This window comes from Ischnura elegans, chromosome 3, assembly GCF_921293095.1.
Source record: "Ischnura elegans chromosome 3, ioIscEleg1.1, whole genome shotgun sequence".
In the NCBI taxonomy this organism is placed as follows: domain Eukaryota; kingdom Metazoa; phylum Arthropoda; class Insecta; order Odonata; family Coenagrionidae; genus Ischnura; species Ischnura elegans.
The window spans coordinates 96,354,814-96,370,383 of NC_060248.1; the positions used below are offsets into that span (position 1 = coordinate 96,354,814).

The following is a 15,570-nucleotide window of genomic DNA, read 5'->3' on the forward strand; positions in this document are numbered from 1 at the left end:
ACTCCTATCCGACATGTGTGTGAGTGTGTGCGTGCCACTTAAAAACATCATCGCGAATATTCGTTCCGCCCAACTTCCTCCTCGAGCAGCCATCACGACGCCTCCGTTCCGAGTCCCATCTCAACATCCGTGAAAAGTATCGTAAAGCACATTTCCAGCAAAGGCGCAAGCAAAATATGCACGTCCCACAACATGCGTGCGTGCGCGAATCGCAGACATTCCGTTGCTGCCGCTCGCGAAAATTTCTTGGCTGGATCTTCCATATTTCGACATTAGTAAACCACTCCGAGCACTTAAAAGCAATTATTCTTTCTTCATCGCCTAATAGCCCTCAGGAATGTTACGATTCATGAGAATCTCAGCGGCTATATCTGAATGAAACTGATGGGATACCAGTGCGTGTTATCAACACCATTTTTCCCAAAATTTCATTGAAAAAATTTTAAAACAAGCCATCAAATTGAAATGGTGGGTTATGTGTACCTATGGGTGTACTAAGATTACATCAAATAAGCATTATAATACGTATTGAAATATGCTTCAGGCAAAACAATAAATGATAGTTGTCATTGGTAGAGTGCATTTAATTTATAATACGCAATTAGCAAATGTTTTGATAAAAATATTGTCACCAATTGTTTTTTAAACTAGAGTAACCAGTGGAAATACAATAATATTATATAAAACGTCTTTCCGACAAAGGTTCAAGAGAATTCATTTCACACCTTTCCGACCATCAAGTGATCATAATTCTAACAAAATCGCAGCAAAACAAATACTTCCATTACGGCAGCAGGGAAGAAAATTTGAGAAGGGAGGCCACAATCCGTCCGACCAGTTATGACCAATGGGTGAAGCGGACACGATGAAAATGTCATAGGGGAGAGGAAATAGACTTAGATTATATTATTACAATTCGAGAAAGGGAATATGATATTGGAATTTTATTTTTTAATTATTCGCTCTGATATTTGGATATTAATTGTCCTTTTTGGTGAGGTTACTACGTTTATAAAATTGAAGAAGAAACCAGGTGTATGAATCAGAATCCTTTTTGCGGTAACACTTTACAGGTAAACTTTCACATTTGGCCGATTACAACGTGTTTTAAAAGAGGGAAATATTAAAATACGAGGTTTAGTGGTGGTTGATGGTGTTAAAGTGCCGTGAAGGATCACAGTAATTAATTATTCAAATTGAAAGCCAATAGGAATGATATGAATCGAGAAAAGTTTGTTATATGCGTGTATTTGCCGTAAATTTAAAATGAGCTAGAAGCTTGGAGTATGTAAGTACATAGCAAACTTCTCAAGAAAACCAGATGTGCAGTTTCTCGGCTTCACCCATGGTCGCAGGATTGCCATTCGCGTCGTTGAGTTCAGAGGCCGATATAAAATTTGCCAACGCCAAAAAAAAGATTGAATTTCGATAAAAATTACGCCTAGAGTTCCATTTCTTAGCTTATTCAAAAATTACCCTCATTATCACCTTAGAGTTTTTAGAGAATTTAAGTTTACCTCTGTCGACATTTGTTATACCTCACACGTAAAAAAACACACCTAAGAAAATGCCGAGGAAAAATCTGCAAACTTGAGGTAGAGAAAAATTCTGACCCGGTGCTACATTATATACCCAGAAATTTTCAAAATGATTACCTAAGTTTTAATCAAGTAATATGTCAAATGTGATTCGATGCTTTCGCGAAGAATGATGTGGTTAAACTCTTCTCGGGATTCCCATCGGGTTAATTTTCCCATGATGGCCAACATTTCAAGCTCCGACAATATTTTCAAAATTTTTTTTTCGCCCTTGAGGATGAACCCCGAGTCGGAGCTTGATACGTTGGCCATTACGGAAAAATTAAGCCGGTGGGAATACCGAGAAGAGTTTACCCAATAGAAATATGACATAGAAAAAAACCAGTATCCTCTTCAGACCCATGAGTCTATGAGGTGTTTTCTTTATGTTTCAGGATCCTTATAAAATCGGGGTGGATGGAAAAAATAACATCATATTGAATTTTGAAAAAAATATTTATTAGCAAATATTTCACAGCATGATACACCTTCGGATTTTTGACAATATTTTTATGCACCACGATAATGCAAAGAAATTATCGTCGTCAAGAATACTTTATTATCATTCATTATTTTCAATTGATATAATATTTATAAACTTTATTTATTAGTTTTAAACAACTGAGTAAATAGCTTCATACTAGGAATACCGGTCTTGACATCCCTCCTAGAACTACGAATGGAGTCATTTTGACTCCTACCTTATAATTGCTCATTTTTTGCAGTTTATATCTGCATTTATTGATAAGTTGCTTTAGTTTACCATTTTTTAAATAATTTCAATATTTCAGTCGTGGTTTTAGCAAAAAAATGATATAAAAAAAGCAATGTTCGACAGTAATGCTTTGAAATTATTTTTCCTTGCATGTTATATTGTTTTAATGGGATTATCACTGAGGAATTGTATAAAACAGTAAACATAAACTTTTCGCCATATTTTATTATGATGTTTATATGATAAAAAATATTACGGAGGCTACATAGAAAGTGGGGAAATAATTTAATGAAAGAAAAAATATTTTTACTACAGTTGGTACCTCGTCTCTTTGGTACTCAACGGTAAATTTTGAAAAATGTGTACTATTTTTTTCTAGAACTATTTTTATCACAAAGCCTTATTATATGTCAAAAATGAATAAAAGTCACTGATTTTCAGGCCAAAATTTGTAAAATATTAGTCAGAGCAGAGAAATAGAAATTTCAAGAAGTCAAAATGACTCTATCGTTAGTTCTAGTGTTAATGAAAACACTTGACAACCCACACTCATCTTGTTTGCCGTTATGTCATCCATCATGTTTGCACGAATGCAAAACAAAACAACTGTGACATGTAGTGGGAGAGTACTGCAAGGTGCAAAGAAGTGCAGCGGCGGGTTTAAATGACAATAATTCACACTTGAAGGATTATAATAATAAAAACTTGGAGGTCCACGTGTCCGAAGAGGGTATACGATATGCTGTTACCGAGTAATGCGTCATTCGATGTAAATGTTAACAAACGTCAATCGCTTTTTCACCGGAGAAAAAAATCGAGCAACCACGTGGGATTAGGCCGGCGATTATATTTAAAAAATGATTCGATTTAAGAGTTCATGGTCTCAAAGTGTGCGAGTCAGAGAGAAAAAAGTTATATAGAAAGCACCAGGTTCCTGCGATGACGGATAGCCGTGTCTGAGGCGCATAAAATCGCCTAAATGCAATTATTTTGAGTGCTAAGGTTTTCGACCCGGATGAAATGTTTTATAAAGTAAACTTGGCATTTTAGAGCACTTCTGGCCAATATTTCAACCTTTTTGTCGTATTTTGATTACTTCATGCCGAAACGCTGCCTCAATCGTTATAGTTGTGAACCGAATTGTGCAGAGGTATAAGCTACCAAGATAATTTGAATGGTTGAACATATGGAATGAATTTAGGAGATTCGGAGTCCACTCCTTATCAAATCAAATAATTTTTCCTCGTAGAAATGTTCACATTTTTAGCCCTTCTAACGAAAATTTTGTTGTCGAATCTTTCCAGGAGACGAGGACTCGGGCGAGAACGGCACCTCCGGCATCCGGGGACCGAGCGCCTTCCTTCCGGGAGGGCAGCTCGAGAGCTCCCCCTCACCGCACCACAACGCCACCTCCCAGTGCCCCATCCCGCCTCCGCCGCCCGCACCCGCGCAGCACTACACGACCGCAGCCGCTGCATCCGGCGACCCTTACGCCGTGCCCTCGGCCCTCGCATCCCTCTACCACCACCCTCACCACCACCAGCACGCTTACAACGCGTACAGCGCGAAAGCTGCTGCGGCCGCCGTCGCCGCAGCCGCCGCCGTGGATGCAGCCGCCGCCGCGGCCGCAGCGGCGGGGCAGGAGACACCGTCGGCGAGGGTGACGGGGCCGTACGGCAGCGGAGCGACCATGGGAGTTTCCGCGGCGGTCGGAGCGGCAGATGCCGGGGTCGTGGCGGGCAGCAGGGCCGGGGTTTATGGCACCGCGACCGCTGGGTACCACCCGCACCCGTTCGGGCCTCCACAACACCAGCAGCAGCACCACCAGGCGCACCAAGGAGGAGGTTTCCTAACGGGTGCTTCGGTGTCGACGGGAGGGCCATATGCGGGGGCCAGGGGCCATGGGGCCTTCGAGTATGGGCCCAGGTAGCAGTCATCGATGAGAGGCGGGTGACTGTTCGGGCCAAGTGCTTCTACTCAATGGTTCCCGAGACTATCTTCACTTGGTCACAGAAGAGAGGCTTTGGTGTATTGTGCGTCGACCTTTAATTGAGCTACCGCCGAGAATATAAGGACGGTGATTGAAAATGTAGAGTGATTCTCCGGTTATGCCATTGATGAAGTCCACAATGAGTGTGCCCACATCCAATATTGTACTTCCGTAGTTGAATGACTTTCCAAGACTTTACCGGGAAAATTAACATATTTGGAAAACAATTACTTGCACCTGTGCCTTTCTGTCATCGGCCAGAAAAGACTGCGAGTTGTGTGTTGACGATTGTTAAGATCCAATCGAGACGAAATATGTGTGAATTCAGTGATAATCCTAGCTCGCCATTAATGAAGTCCAAACACGCAATCACATATTCGAGAATAGCAGTTCTTACGCAAAATGTCGTAATGGCAATAGCGTATCGCACACCGCCCGAATCTCGCCCTCTGTCTGGGTTTGTTGAGCACATTTGTCGTGCCATCACTAAGACAGTTCTGGAGTTGCTCACAGAATTTATAGCATCATTTCCTCGCGGAGTTATAGCGTATCATTGAAACAGCTCCACGGTCTCTTTTCATATATTCGGAAATATGGATCCCAGAATAGGTTAGTATTTATTTATCAAAATTTATAACTTTTACGCGATAAAATTTTCGATTTGTTTTATTTTCGAATTCTAATAAGAAATTTCTTGAGAAGTGGACATTGAGCTTAAAATTATTCATTTGAGAATCAATTATATTGTCCATGTACACCACTTAACATCAATTCGATTAATGAAGTAGTGCATATTTCGAAAATAATGATGGGAGTGGAATATGGCAATAGCAATCATCTATAGATCCAATTCCTAGAAGGAAGATTAACATTAAGATTTGACAATAAATGACTATGGAGTATCCTATTGAGGATTAACTAATGGCATATATTCAACCTTATAAAGCCCAATACCAAAGAGATTTTGATAAATATATTGATATCAAAGTACACTTCGCTTCGGTGCATTTCAGTTCAAAGGAATAATAAATACACAAATAAATACACGGCGTTTGAAAGTAATATATGATTCAGGAACTCATCGCAGTGTGTAACAATGTTTCGGAGGACTTAGCCTTTCCATTACAAACGACGCGTTCCGACGACTTATGGCAAAATATTCAAAGCCTACAGCTTAATCTTCTCGGCTTAATTCTGTCCAGAGTAGAGAATGTGAACAAAGATAAAGCAGTGTAAGCTGAAAGACTTAACCGATCGCTCAACATTTTGTGATATGTTCATGAGTGACTGTAAAAACACTTCAGGAGTGTCTATGCCTGCAATTGCCTGCTTTAAATTAATATCGCCTAATCGCGCTGATGTCCCACTTTTTAGACTATACAATATTCTAGGATAATTTTCTCATCTTCTAATTTAAGGGTGGAAGAGATTCTATCTTGAAAATTCGAATTACAAGAAAAAACATTCGATTATTGTTACGCGTATCCATGATGCTAAATTACGCAGGCATGCAAATATGTATTAACATGTAAATATGAATTAAAATAATATATAATGAATGTGTGGTCTTTTTTTATTACCACTATATCCTTCTGAAAACATGACAACAAAGCTGAGAAGGGGAAATTTATTTCTTTTCTTGCAGCTCCACTACGCTGAAGTCATCATTTAAACAGTTAAACTAGCTCAGAAACACAAATTTCGCTTTTGATTTAATAAAATCTAATAGCAAGGTTATAATACAATTTGAAATCGGTTACTTATAATTATTTATATGCTTCACATACACCCGGATTCACGGAAAGAATTTTAAGGCAAGCAAGAATGGGAAAAAGGAAGTACAGATATAAAATGAATAATTGATGTAATGTTAGGTTAATCCACATTCTCGGATGATTCAGGATTATTCAGACGTAAGTACCTATAATCTTCCGAGCCTGAAGGCATGGGGCAGGATCTGAGGTCCAAAACAGTTTCACTGACCACCTAACTGCGCTCCGAGTCATGACTTGAATCCTCGGTAGACAATTGATGCATGCGATCCTTTTGGATTTTCGGAAATAAAATATAACGACAGATTAAGAATTCAATATCAGCATTAAGGTAAACCGAGAGTAATAAAATTAGTACCTATAACAGACAAATAATTTCAATATATAAGTCTTACGTAAGACGTTTTATCAGTTCTGCATTCCTATCCCTCCTAAATAACAGATGTACTGAGTTAATTTTTTTCATTTTTTCACGGACGTCAGCACCTTGAGATAAGTTAACGTTATCCTCTTTATAAAAATAATTTAAAAGGTATGGATAAAAATATCGATAAGAATGCGAAGGACAGCATCAACTACCTACATTCACATCGAAACCGAAATGAGTGACCCACTTCAACATTCCGCGAGCAAATTCTTTTTCCTCCCCGAGCATCAAAGTCAGGAATTCGCCGACGTTTTGACACAAAAATTTATTTTTGATGCGGCTTCAAAAGAGAGATTATTGCGGAGAACATTCACGGGGGCGGATATGAAAGTAAACGGATACCAATGGAGACAGGGGGGGTAGGGAAAGAGGAAGCAAAGTGATGGAGGGAGGCAAAGTGAGAGAGCAATGGAGGCAGAATGCGTAAGGGAGGACTTTTTCGGAATGGGGATGGCAGGGGGTGGGAGGGAGGAGAAATGCTCAACTTTGTTGCGGGAACCCAAAGGGAAAGGACGAAAGATAGAGTTGGCGATATATTTAGACACGCGTTAAAAGACAAGGCGCCTCCTCATCCCATCAAAAACCTTTCGTTTTCTTTCCCCCCCCCCACTTCTCGTCTCTCCTTCTCTTTCCTTTATGCACATCCCCTCATATCTACTCAACACCTTCACCAACCCTCCTCCCTCCGGGGAAAGTACACGAAAGGGATACGCTAGATCAGAGGTTGGCTACCTCCCCCGAGGTCCGCATTAAACATATTTCCGACACACGAGATTCATCTCACTCCTACAAAGCATAAGTAACAAAACTCTAAACTCTTCAAGCGTTTGTTTTTCTAATTTTGTGTTTGTCCTAGCCTCCTCTCCTTTGCTGCATCCTAGTATCATACTTAGTATTCATTTTGTTGATTTTTAGCTGATATCTGGCCATTGTCCTTGACATATTTGTCAGTGTTCTTCAAATCATTCTCTGTCTCATATATGAGTGCTACATCGTCAGCAAATCGTAGCATATCAATTCCTTCTCCGTGAATATTGACAGCAAAAGCCTTCTCTTTGATTTCAGTGATGGCTATGTGAAAATACCGGAAACAGTGGACGCCATTGTCTCACTCCTTTTCCTATTCTTGCTTCTGCACAGTTGGGCCCGCATTTTATGATAGCTATTTGGTTTTTAAACAAACTGTGCACAATTCTGCGTTCATTGTAAAGCACTTAAATTTCTTTCAGAATTCAAATTATTGAATTATACTCCACGTTATCAAATGCCTTCTCCAAGTCCACTAGTGCTATAAAAGTATTTTCATTCGCTTGATGGAGACTCATTTAAAATGTATTTCGCCGTGACCCCTTTAGTATTTTATTGCAAAAGCACACTTCTTGAAATAGGATTTATTTCTTTTCTCGCCGAAATATCGAGATGAATTCTTCTCAAGAAGTGGAAGTCCAGGGTCAAGCTATTTGTACGGTGACAATAGTGCTATGGTATCACGTATATCAAATTTACATAACCAAAATGAAGTGCCCAACTTCCCAATGTGGATCATTCCCTGTTGCGGACAGAGGAGGACACGCCCCCTCACCCCTTTGCGACCCTCTGCCCCAGACTGCCTTCCAGGGTAACGGGAGGGATGACGATGGAGAACCTCTCTCAGACCCTGTCGTCCCTCGAATGTTTTCTTTACGATGCCGCGATACGGAGGCCTTTGAGAGTCCATAGTTGATGCCCGGAATATTCTCGGGTCCCGGAGACTGTGGGAGCATAAACAGGGAGGCAGAGATAAACGATTAGATAAGTTTCCTCTCGGCTCGCTCGGGTATCAGAAGGTGCCGACGCGGCCTAAGAATGAGAAAGAGAAGGTTTTTCTCAAGAAACCCTTTGGAAGAAGGACGCAGCTGGGCCTCTTTTATGACTTCTCTCCCCACCTCAGTGCCTGCGTCGATATTGAAAATATTCTCTCCTCGGAGCAACTTTCCTCCTCACTCCTAGAATAAGTGCCATCCCACTGAGGGAGGCGGTACAGAGATAACCGCAACAGTAGAAAAAAGCGCAAGACAAAAATATCTCGCTCATTCAGTGATTCCATCCGAAGGCTGTACGGATAGGTGAGGGTTGATCCCTCCTCAGATAGTCGTGTGAATTACACACATTCAAAGTGGGGGGCCAGTTAATTTCCCAGGGCCACTTCGAGGATTTTGGCTATGGGTGTCGGAAGGCTTCACGCGGGATATGAACCCGGTGCCCCTCGTTCGAGAGCCAAATGATTTAACCGCTAAAATTTGTCTCTTTATATACACAATAGAAAAAAGTTCATGGGCAACAAAAGTTACGAAAGGATTTGGTCTTGTTGCCATGGATTGAAGAATTTCCTAAATCTAATTTGTGGAAATAGTACAATCAACATTCACTCACGTCAATCAAAGGAAAAACTTAAAATTTTACTTCATTCATTCTCGCAAAGTAGATCACTACATTTTCGCTACCTCGACAATATAAAAAAAATCCTTTGAATCGAGGAGGCTGCATGTAAGGACGATCGATATTCGTGGGAAACTTGTTTCAGTGAGCTATGTTGAGAGATAAATGAAGTCAATTTAAAGAAGGTACACGAAGGACCTCGATAACAACTGAGCAGCACAAACATTCAATCAATATACCTTTTTGCCTTCCTCTTTCATTTACAATGTATGTGTCCCAAAATACCCATACTACTCCGTGCTATTTAGATGCAAGTAAATACTTAATTCTCAGTTTACAGTTGCCGGTACTCCAGTGATCGCAGACACCGAATGCAAATCGATGCTAACAAAGCCATCTAAACTTCTCCACGAACACAGTTTTGCCTTTTTATACCACATAATTGCTTAAGGAAAAATCAATCCTGAGAAAGATTGCTTTACTTCTCTACTTTCTGACTTGCGAGAATGAGTTGAGGACCATGTTACTCATGCAGGTGCGAAAGAGAATGAGAAGTAGGTACCTTCATAAAAAGGAAAAAAACAAATTTATTGAAGAAAAATAATGGCTGAAATAATGAAGTGAATATAGAAAAAGAGCTTTAAAATGTAAACGAAAAACTCCTCGAACAAATGATAGATGGGAGCACATTCACAGCCAGACACGATATATTTTTGTTGAACGTACGAGGTTTAGCAATTCTGCCAATGTTTTTCACCTCAATGTTGTAAAATTTAATGATTTTAACTATACCAGTATAATAGGTATACAGCATAGAGAGGACCATGAATAATTTAACTAGGAGATGCACCACTGCTCGCAGCCAAAATTTTATTTTTTCATATTTTCTTAAATTTCACGACCGGCAATGGTATATTCAAGCAACTTCGCAGTCTTTTAAACATATCTCAGCGATACGCTGCCCTGGCTTTTGCGGTATTCCTAGGAAAAATCGATTTTAAGTAGCAATTTAAAGCAGAAATAGAGAAAGATGCAAATAGGTCTTGCCTGTTGTCCACTCTACAGATAAATTGGAGGACACCCAACTGAGTCAACAAATCGATTAAAATAGCCATTAGACCTACAAATGGAGGTTTAAGTTACAATATTCGAAATAACTGAACTCAGAAAACATTTTTCAGCCAGAGTGGTCCAAAAACATGGTCATGGACTGTAAAAAATAAATGACAGTTGTGCTGCTTTACGTCGGAATTTCGAATGCTAGAGGAAAACATTTTAACGTGAGATATCAATAAATGGGGAAATAACATTCTCATATACAATATCGACACTGATTGGCGAGTTTTTTTTGGTATTAAAATCAGCTCCGAAGAAAAAAATGGCCAAAAGTGATACCCTGGTGTGAGTACCCATAAGACGATGGAAGCTAGAGGAAGGCGGAAAAAGATAGTAAAAAAAGGAAGTTTGACGAGAAGGAAACAGCAGAAAAGGTTGAGCACATACCACCCATACCACGCCCCTCATTGCCTCCTGTTCATCAATCAGTTGCCATGGAAACGCCATCTCTTTCCCCTCCCACTCTCCGGAACTTATCCTCTCCAACATAAAACTTTCTTTCTCCCGACCCAACCCCCCCCCCCCCAACCTCCCCACATATCGGGGGACCGCTAGTGAGAATTTGACATCATTTTCAATGGTCCTTTTCTCTCTGAGAATACCAATTAAATATATATTAAACAGCTCTAAGTGACGCAGAAGGGTCATTAATCACTTTGTCATTCAAGGAGCGACTCCTCCGCCTCCTCGTCGAGCGGAGATTCTTAGAACTAAAATCAGGAAGGAGGGACGGTGAAGAGCTATTGACGGAGCGGGGACCGCAGCGAGTATATCTTCATAAGAGGCACTGGGGTACTATTCATCCAGGAACATTTCCGCTGCACCAGCTTTCCAGTCAAAACGAGGCAAATGTGTGTCACGAATATGATGTAATACATTATATACATATAATTAATAACCACGAATGAGTCATGTGTCGTAACAAAAAGGCCAAGGTTAACATTATATAAACGTTGTTTTCTTTATAAGGCGCCAAAGTTATTTCATTTACTACCCGCTAAAATTAAAAAAAATTAAATCACCAAATAAAATGTCTAGACTTTCCAAAGACTGGCTTTTCTCACAAGAAATAATTGAACATTTACTTTGATGTTGCATCTCTAAAACACTCATGTATTATTTGCTTCATTATTATTTTATTTTATTGGCATACAGTTATGTTATTTGATGGTGCTGAATTCTGGTCCTATGACCTTGGAGACCACTTCAAGCTCCGTCTCTTCGTTATCTTGTATTCAGCTGTAAAACCAAAATGTAGGAATAAATAAATTATCATTATTATTATTAAATTGCAATATAGGATTTTGTAGACGTCCTCTAGCCCTGCTAACACCTACAGCAGATTAAAATGGGTTTAGATAAGCCAAAAATCGCGTAGAGGATTAGAATAGAGGATTTTCTAGTAGGCCTTAAGACGTACTGTCACCTACAGCGTAATAAAATGGGTTTACCTAAGTCGACACTCATCGCTGACGGTTGAATCATCCTAATTTCCCCGGGAAATAAACTGTAATTTGCGCTGAGAACCGAATTTTACATTCATAACGATATAATGAGTACCATCCATAACTTTTTAATGGTAGTCTTTACTATTATTAACCATTTGCAATCTAACGTGGAGGCTAGCTCGACAGGTCTAGTGCTAACATCAGGTCCAACGACGAGTTGAGCTCTACATCACAAGACGCTGCGATTATACATACGATGGCAATGTTTCAAGAGATATCACACAAAGAAAAATTTCAAAGAATAAACACTTTCATTGAACAATCCCTATTTTACAACTAGTGGGCGTTTACATTAAACAATAAAATAATAATATTTAAAATGTCAACAACACAACAAATGTAAACACTTTGATTGAACAAGCGTAATATTAAAACTAGTGGATATTTACATTAAACAATAAAAGAAGAATATTTCAAATGCCAACAATCAATCCTGTTAATTATTTATTTTTTCCTAAAAATTTATTTGGGCCAGACTGATTGAATTAAAAAATAATTTGCCCGCTAATGGTTCCACTACTGCAAACATTGAGAATTATTGGATCGCTATGCTCTAATAGCTGCGCTGCGGGCATTCTTGTAAACTGATTACAATTAGCCTTACTGGTAGCTATCAGCACACATACTCGTATATATAGTCTCTGCACGATGCATCCTGCAGAGACTATATGGACTGAAGCCTCCTCTAGGCAGTCCCTTGCTTCGGCATTCCCGACATTTACACTGACAGTAAAAATTCTAAGGTGCGCCGCCCGGGGGCATTTTTAGCCACACAAGCCAGCGTCCACTCCGATTGCACCTCCGCTTTTAACTTGGCCCGGGATGAATTCCACCCATTTATTATCAATTGGGCTTTATTATCAAACCGGCCTCGGTGGCGGTGGGGTTAAGTCTTCGCCTGCCAATCCGTAGGTCGCGAGTCCGAATCTCCCCAGGTAAGTAATCCCTAACCAGGGTAACCAGCCTTGTTGATGTTGAAAAACCCGTTATAAAGGCCGCAATGTGCTGTTAACGGGGAAATGGGAAGTAAATAAATAAAAAAACCTTCACATGGACAGGGGGGCAGCTGCCCCCCACTACTCTAGACGCAAAAATCGCAGAAGTTTTTAAGCAAAATTGGTACTGTATTAAAAAGAAAACATTCAACAAATTTTCCTTAAACCCACGAAAAAAAGATATGAATTTGCATAAGATATCTCACTAAAATAAAACTATTTTTTCAAGGAAATAATCTCATAAATTAAATTAAGAAAGAAGAACTTTGTACTTTCACATATTAATGTGAAAGTACAAAGTTCTTCTTTCTTAATTTAATTATGAATCGCTTTCACCAAGTTACGCCTCAAACAATTAATTTTAATCTCATAAACTAATAAAGCGCTGTGTAATATTTCGGTCCGGTCTTCGGGTCGGTAATTCCCGGTCCAGGGGAATTTTTTCTCATGGCAATTCTTGTATAATAAAGCGCTGTTATAATATTCTTAAAATGTTGGTTTCATTCACCTTTTCCATGCTGAAATGCCACAACTTGGCTTGCCCCCCCCCCCTTCTAGACCATGGCTTGCCCCCTCCTAGACCATGGCTTGCCCCACTAGCTATGATCCTTGGTACGCCCTTGAACCTTCAGTTTGAAGAAATGAGCAGATGAATGTCCTTTATCCAAAATATTCGCCCCCAGAACACGGCTCGCGATGCATTCCCCGATTTATAGTTAAAAGCTCTTAGCCCTACTACGGCGATGGAAATTCAGCATCACTGTGACCATTCAAAATCGATCCCATCGAAAAATCGGCATTGACATTGGCGTCTCACGCAAGAGGAATACGTAATCGTCTTACACTGCGATTCGCCAACTAATTCAAGAGGTCCATCGAGTGGGGATGCCATCATCACATGAAAAAATCAAGTAAAAACTTCCCCATGAAAAGAACTTTAAGATGCTCACTCTGGCCGCGGAGTGATACATGGGCGACCATCGCGGTGGCGGTGGTGTTTTCGTCCACTTCTGGGGTCTGCATCAAGTTCTTCGCGAAGAAATGAGGGTACGAGTAGGATAGGTCATTTTTGGTGAAACCGATGACACTCTTAGCCCCAGACGGGTTATAATTTATCGCCTCGGAAAGAGAAAGACCTCCCACCGCGCAGGATAGGGAGAAATTATCACCCCACCGAGTGATATTACACATTCGCAATGTCCCGGCGAGCTCCCAAGGGGAATGCGTCGCCGAAGGGGTTATCGTGGCGCGTGCACTTGACGAGTATTTCACTCAACTCGACCGAGCTCAAACGTTCCCACGAATCGACTACTACGTACTTACATTCCCCAGCCTACTTCTACTGCTGGTACCTGCAGTTTCAAGCAACCTAATAGGGTGGTTTCCTATTATTTTTTTATTGCCTAAATCGAAAGATTATTACTCCTGGAGTACGTATTTCAAGCTTTTAGATTTTTAAATGACGATATCTATTTTACGCGATTAAATGAAAAGTGAAAATTTTCAAGCGCGCGGAAACGCGACGGCTAAGTATGAATGCCGGGAAAAAGTCCATGTGACGTCGTTCTGGTTCCCGCTGCCGCAACTGAGGTGACCTTGGGGAGAGGCTCTGCGCGCTGATACGACGCAGGATGCTAGCAGGTAGCAGAGTAACCTGCTAGCTGGTAGCGCTTAGCTTAAATAAGGATTATTAGTACCTTATCAAACGAAGAAAACTTTCCGACCTTAGCCAGTTTTCATAGGTGATAATTAAGACATGTTTCCCTGAGCTCTGTGCCTCATGCATGCATTGGTAATCTCAGACGATGTAAAACTCCTATCTACTCGTATAGAAACTAGGTCCCTGTGACGTCACGTGGAGTGGTATCGCATGGGCGCCAATCTGGCCTTTTTCAAATGAGGATAAAAATGACCCTTGCCATTCATCTAAACCGGTATTTCTAAAACCAAATAATTTGTATATTATGAATACACTATTGGTGGGTAACGAATCGCAGTCAATGCATTTTGTTTTCTTTGATGAAGGAAACTACCCTGTGAGGCCAATATCTTACCGCAATCATAACGCTAGCCTTAGAAATACTAGATTTGCAAAACAATTACAAATTCTAAAGGCAATTCCGTGGCCACTTGAAGGTAGGGAGAGTCCATATCCACACAACAATCCCGTACACTGCCTCAATAGGCGTGTGGCGTAAGGTTTTAGGACAGCAGTCGTTGAAGAGTCTACATGAATACGAAGTAAAATTAAGGGCGTGTATTGAGATATTTGAACGCCTGAGTTCGACCTAAAATTTACTATTTTAGCCCTTTCTTCTGTGTGGAAAAATATTATTTATATCTATCCGTTCGACAAAATATCTTAATCGTTTTATCGTTTCCGCGGAACTTGTAAATATATTACGTTACTATATTTTCATTCTCCATGTCAGTCGTAAAGATATCTGTTCTTAATTTCTCAATCAACCTGATCCCAGTAAGCGGCATTCGATACTCTTTCACAATCGGCTTTCACAATCAGAATGCTCTCTGTTAGATCGTGGCAGTTTTTGACGAATCACGCCGCTTTCCTTTGTATTTACTTTCGTTCGCAGATTGAATTTTTCTTCGCTGTGCTCCATAAACTGGACCCATATTCAAGGTGGGGACTAGCTTGTGGTAAGTAGCTCCTATATTTTACATGATCATCCGAAAACCTTCGCACAGTACACTTGACGAATCCTCGCTCCTTTAGGGCTCTGCCGCAAATACTTGTCATACGTGATCCCCACGGCGTTGAATGAACATTGAAGAATTATGTTTACACCTAAATATTAGACTTCATCTGAAGCCTTCATGTCAACTCCATCCACGATATGTAAACGTGTATAATTGTAAAGAACGGCGTTTCTCAGAAGCTTTCATAGTACCAGCTAACGCTAACGAAACTTTGGAACGGGGTAAGAAAATGGTATCATCCATTAATTAGACTTAGACAGTATTTTAACTTATCGTTAGTGACAGAGAATTATAGCGGAGTTTGTGGGCCCTTATATTATAAAATAGCAGACTT

At 40.2% G+C, this 15,570-nt stretch overlaps 1 protein-coding gene across 2 annotated transcripts in view; it reads left to right on the forward strand.

Moving 5' to 3' along the window:
• LOC124156191 (T-box transcription factor TBX1) overlaps window positions 1–5,841 on the forward strand; it is a 76,320-nt gene extending 70,479 nt beyond the window's left edge. For both annotated transcript variants that reach the window (XM_046530571.1, XM_046530572.1), the window contains exon 9: window positions 3,597–5,841. In XM_046530571.1, coding sequence (XP_046386527.1) covers window positions 3,597–4,222 — 626 coding nt within the window. In that variant the 3' untranslated portion in view covers window positions 4,223–5,841. The remainder of the gene's footprint in view (window positions 1–3,596) is intronic.
• Window positions 5,842–15,570: the final 9,729 nt, after the last annotated feature.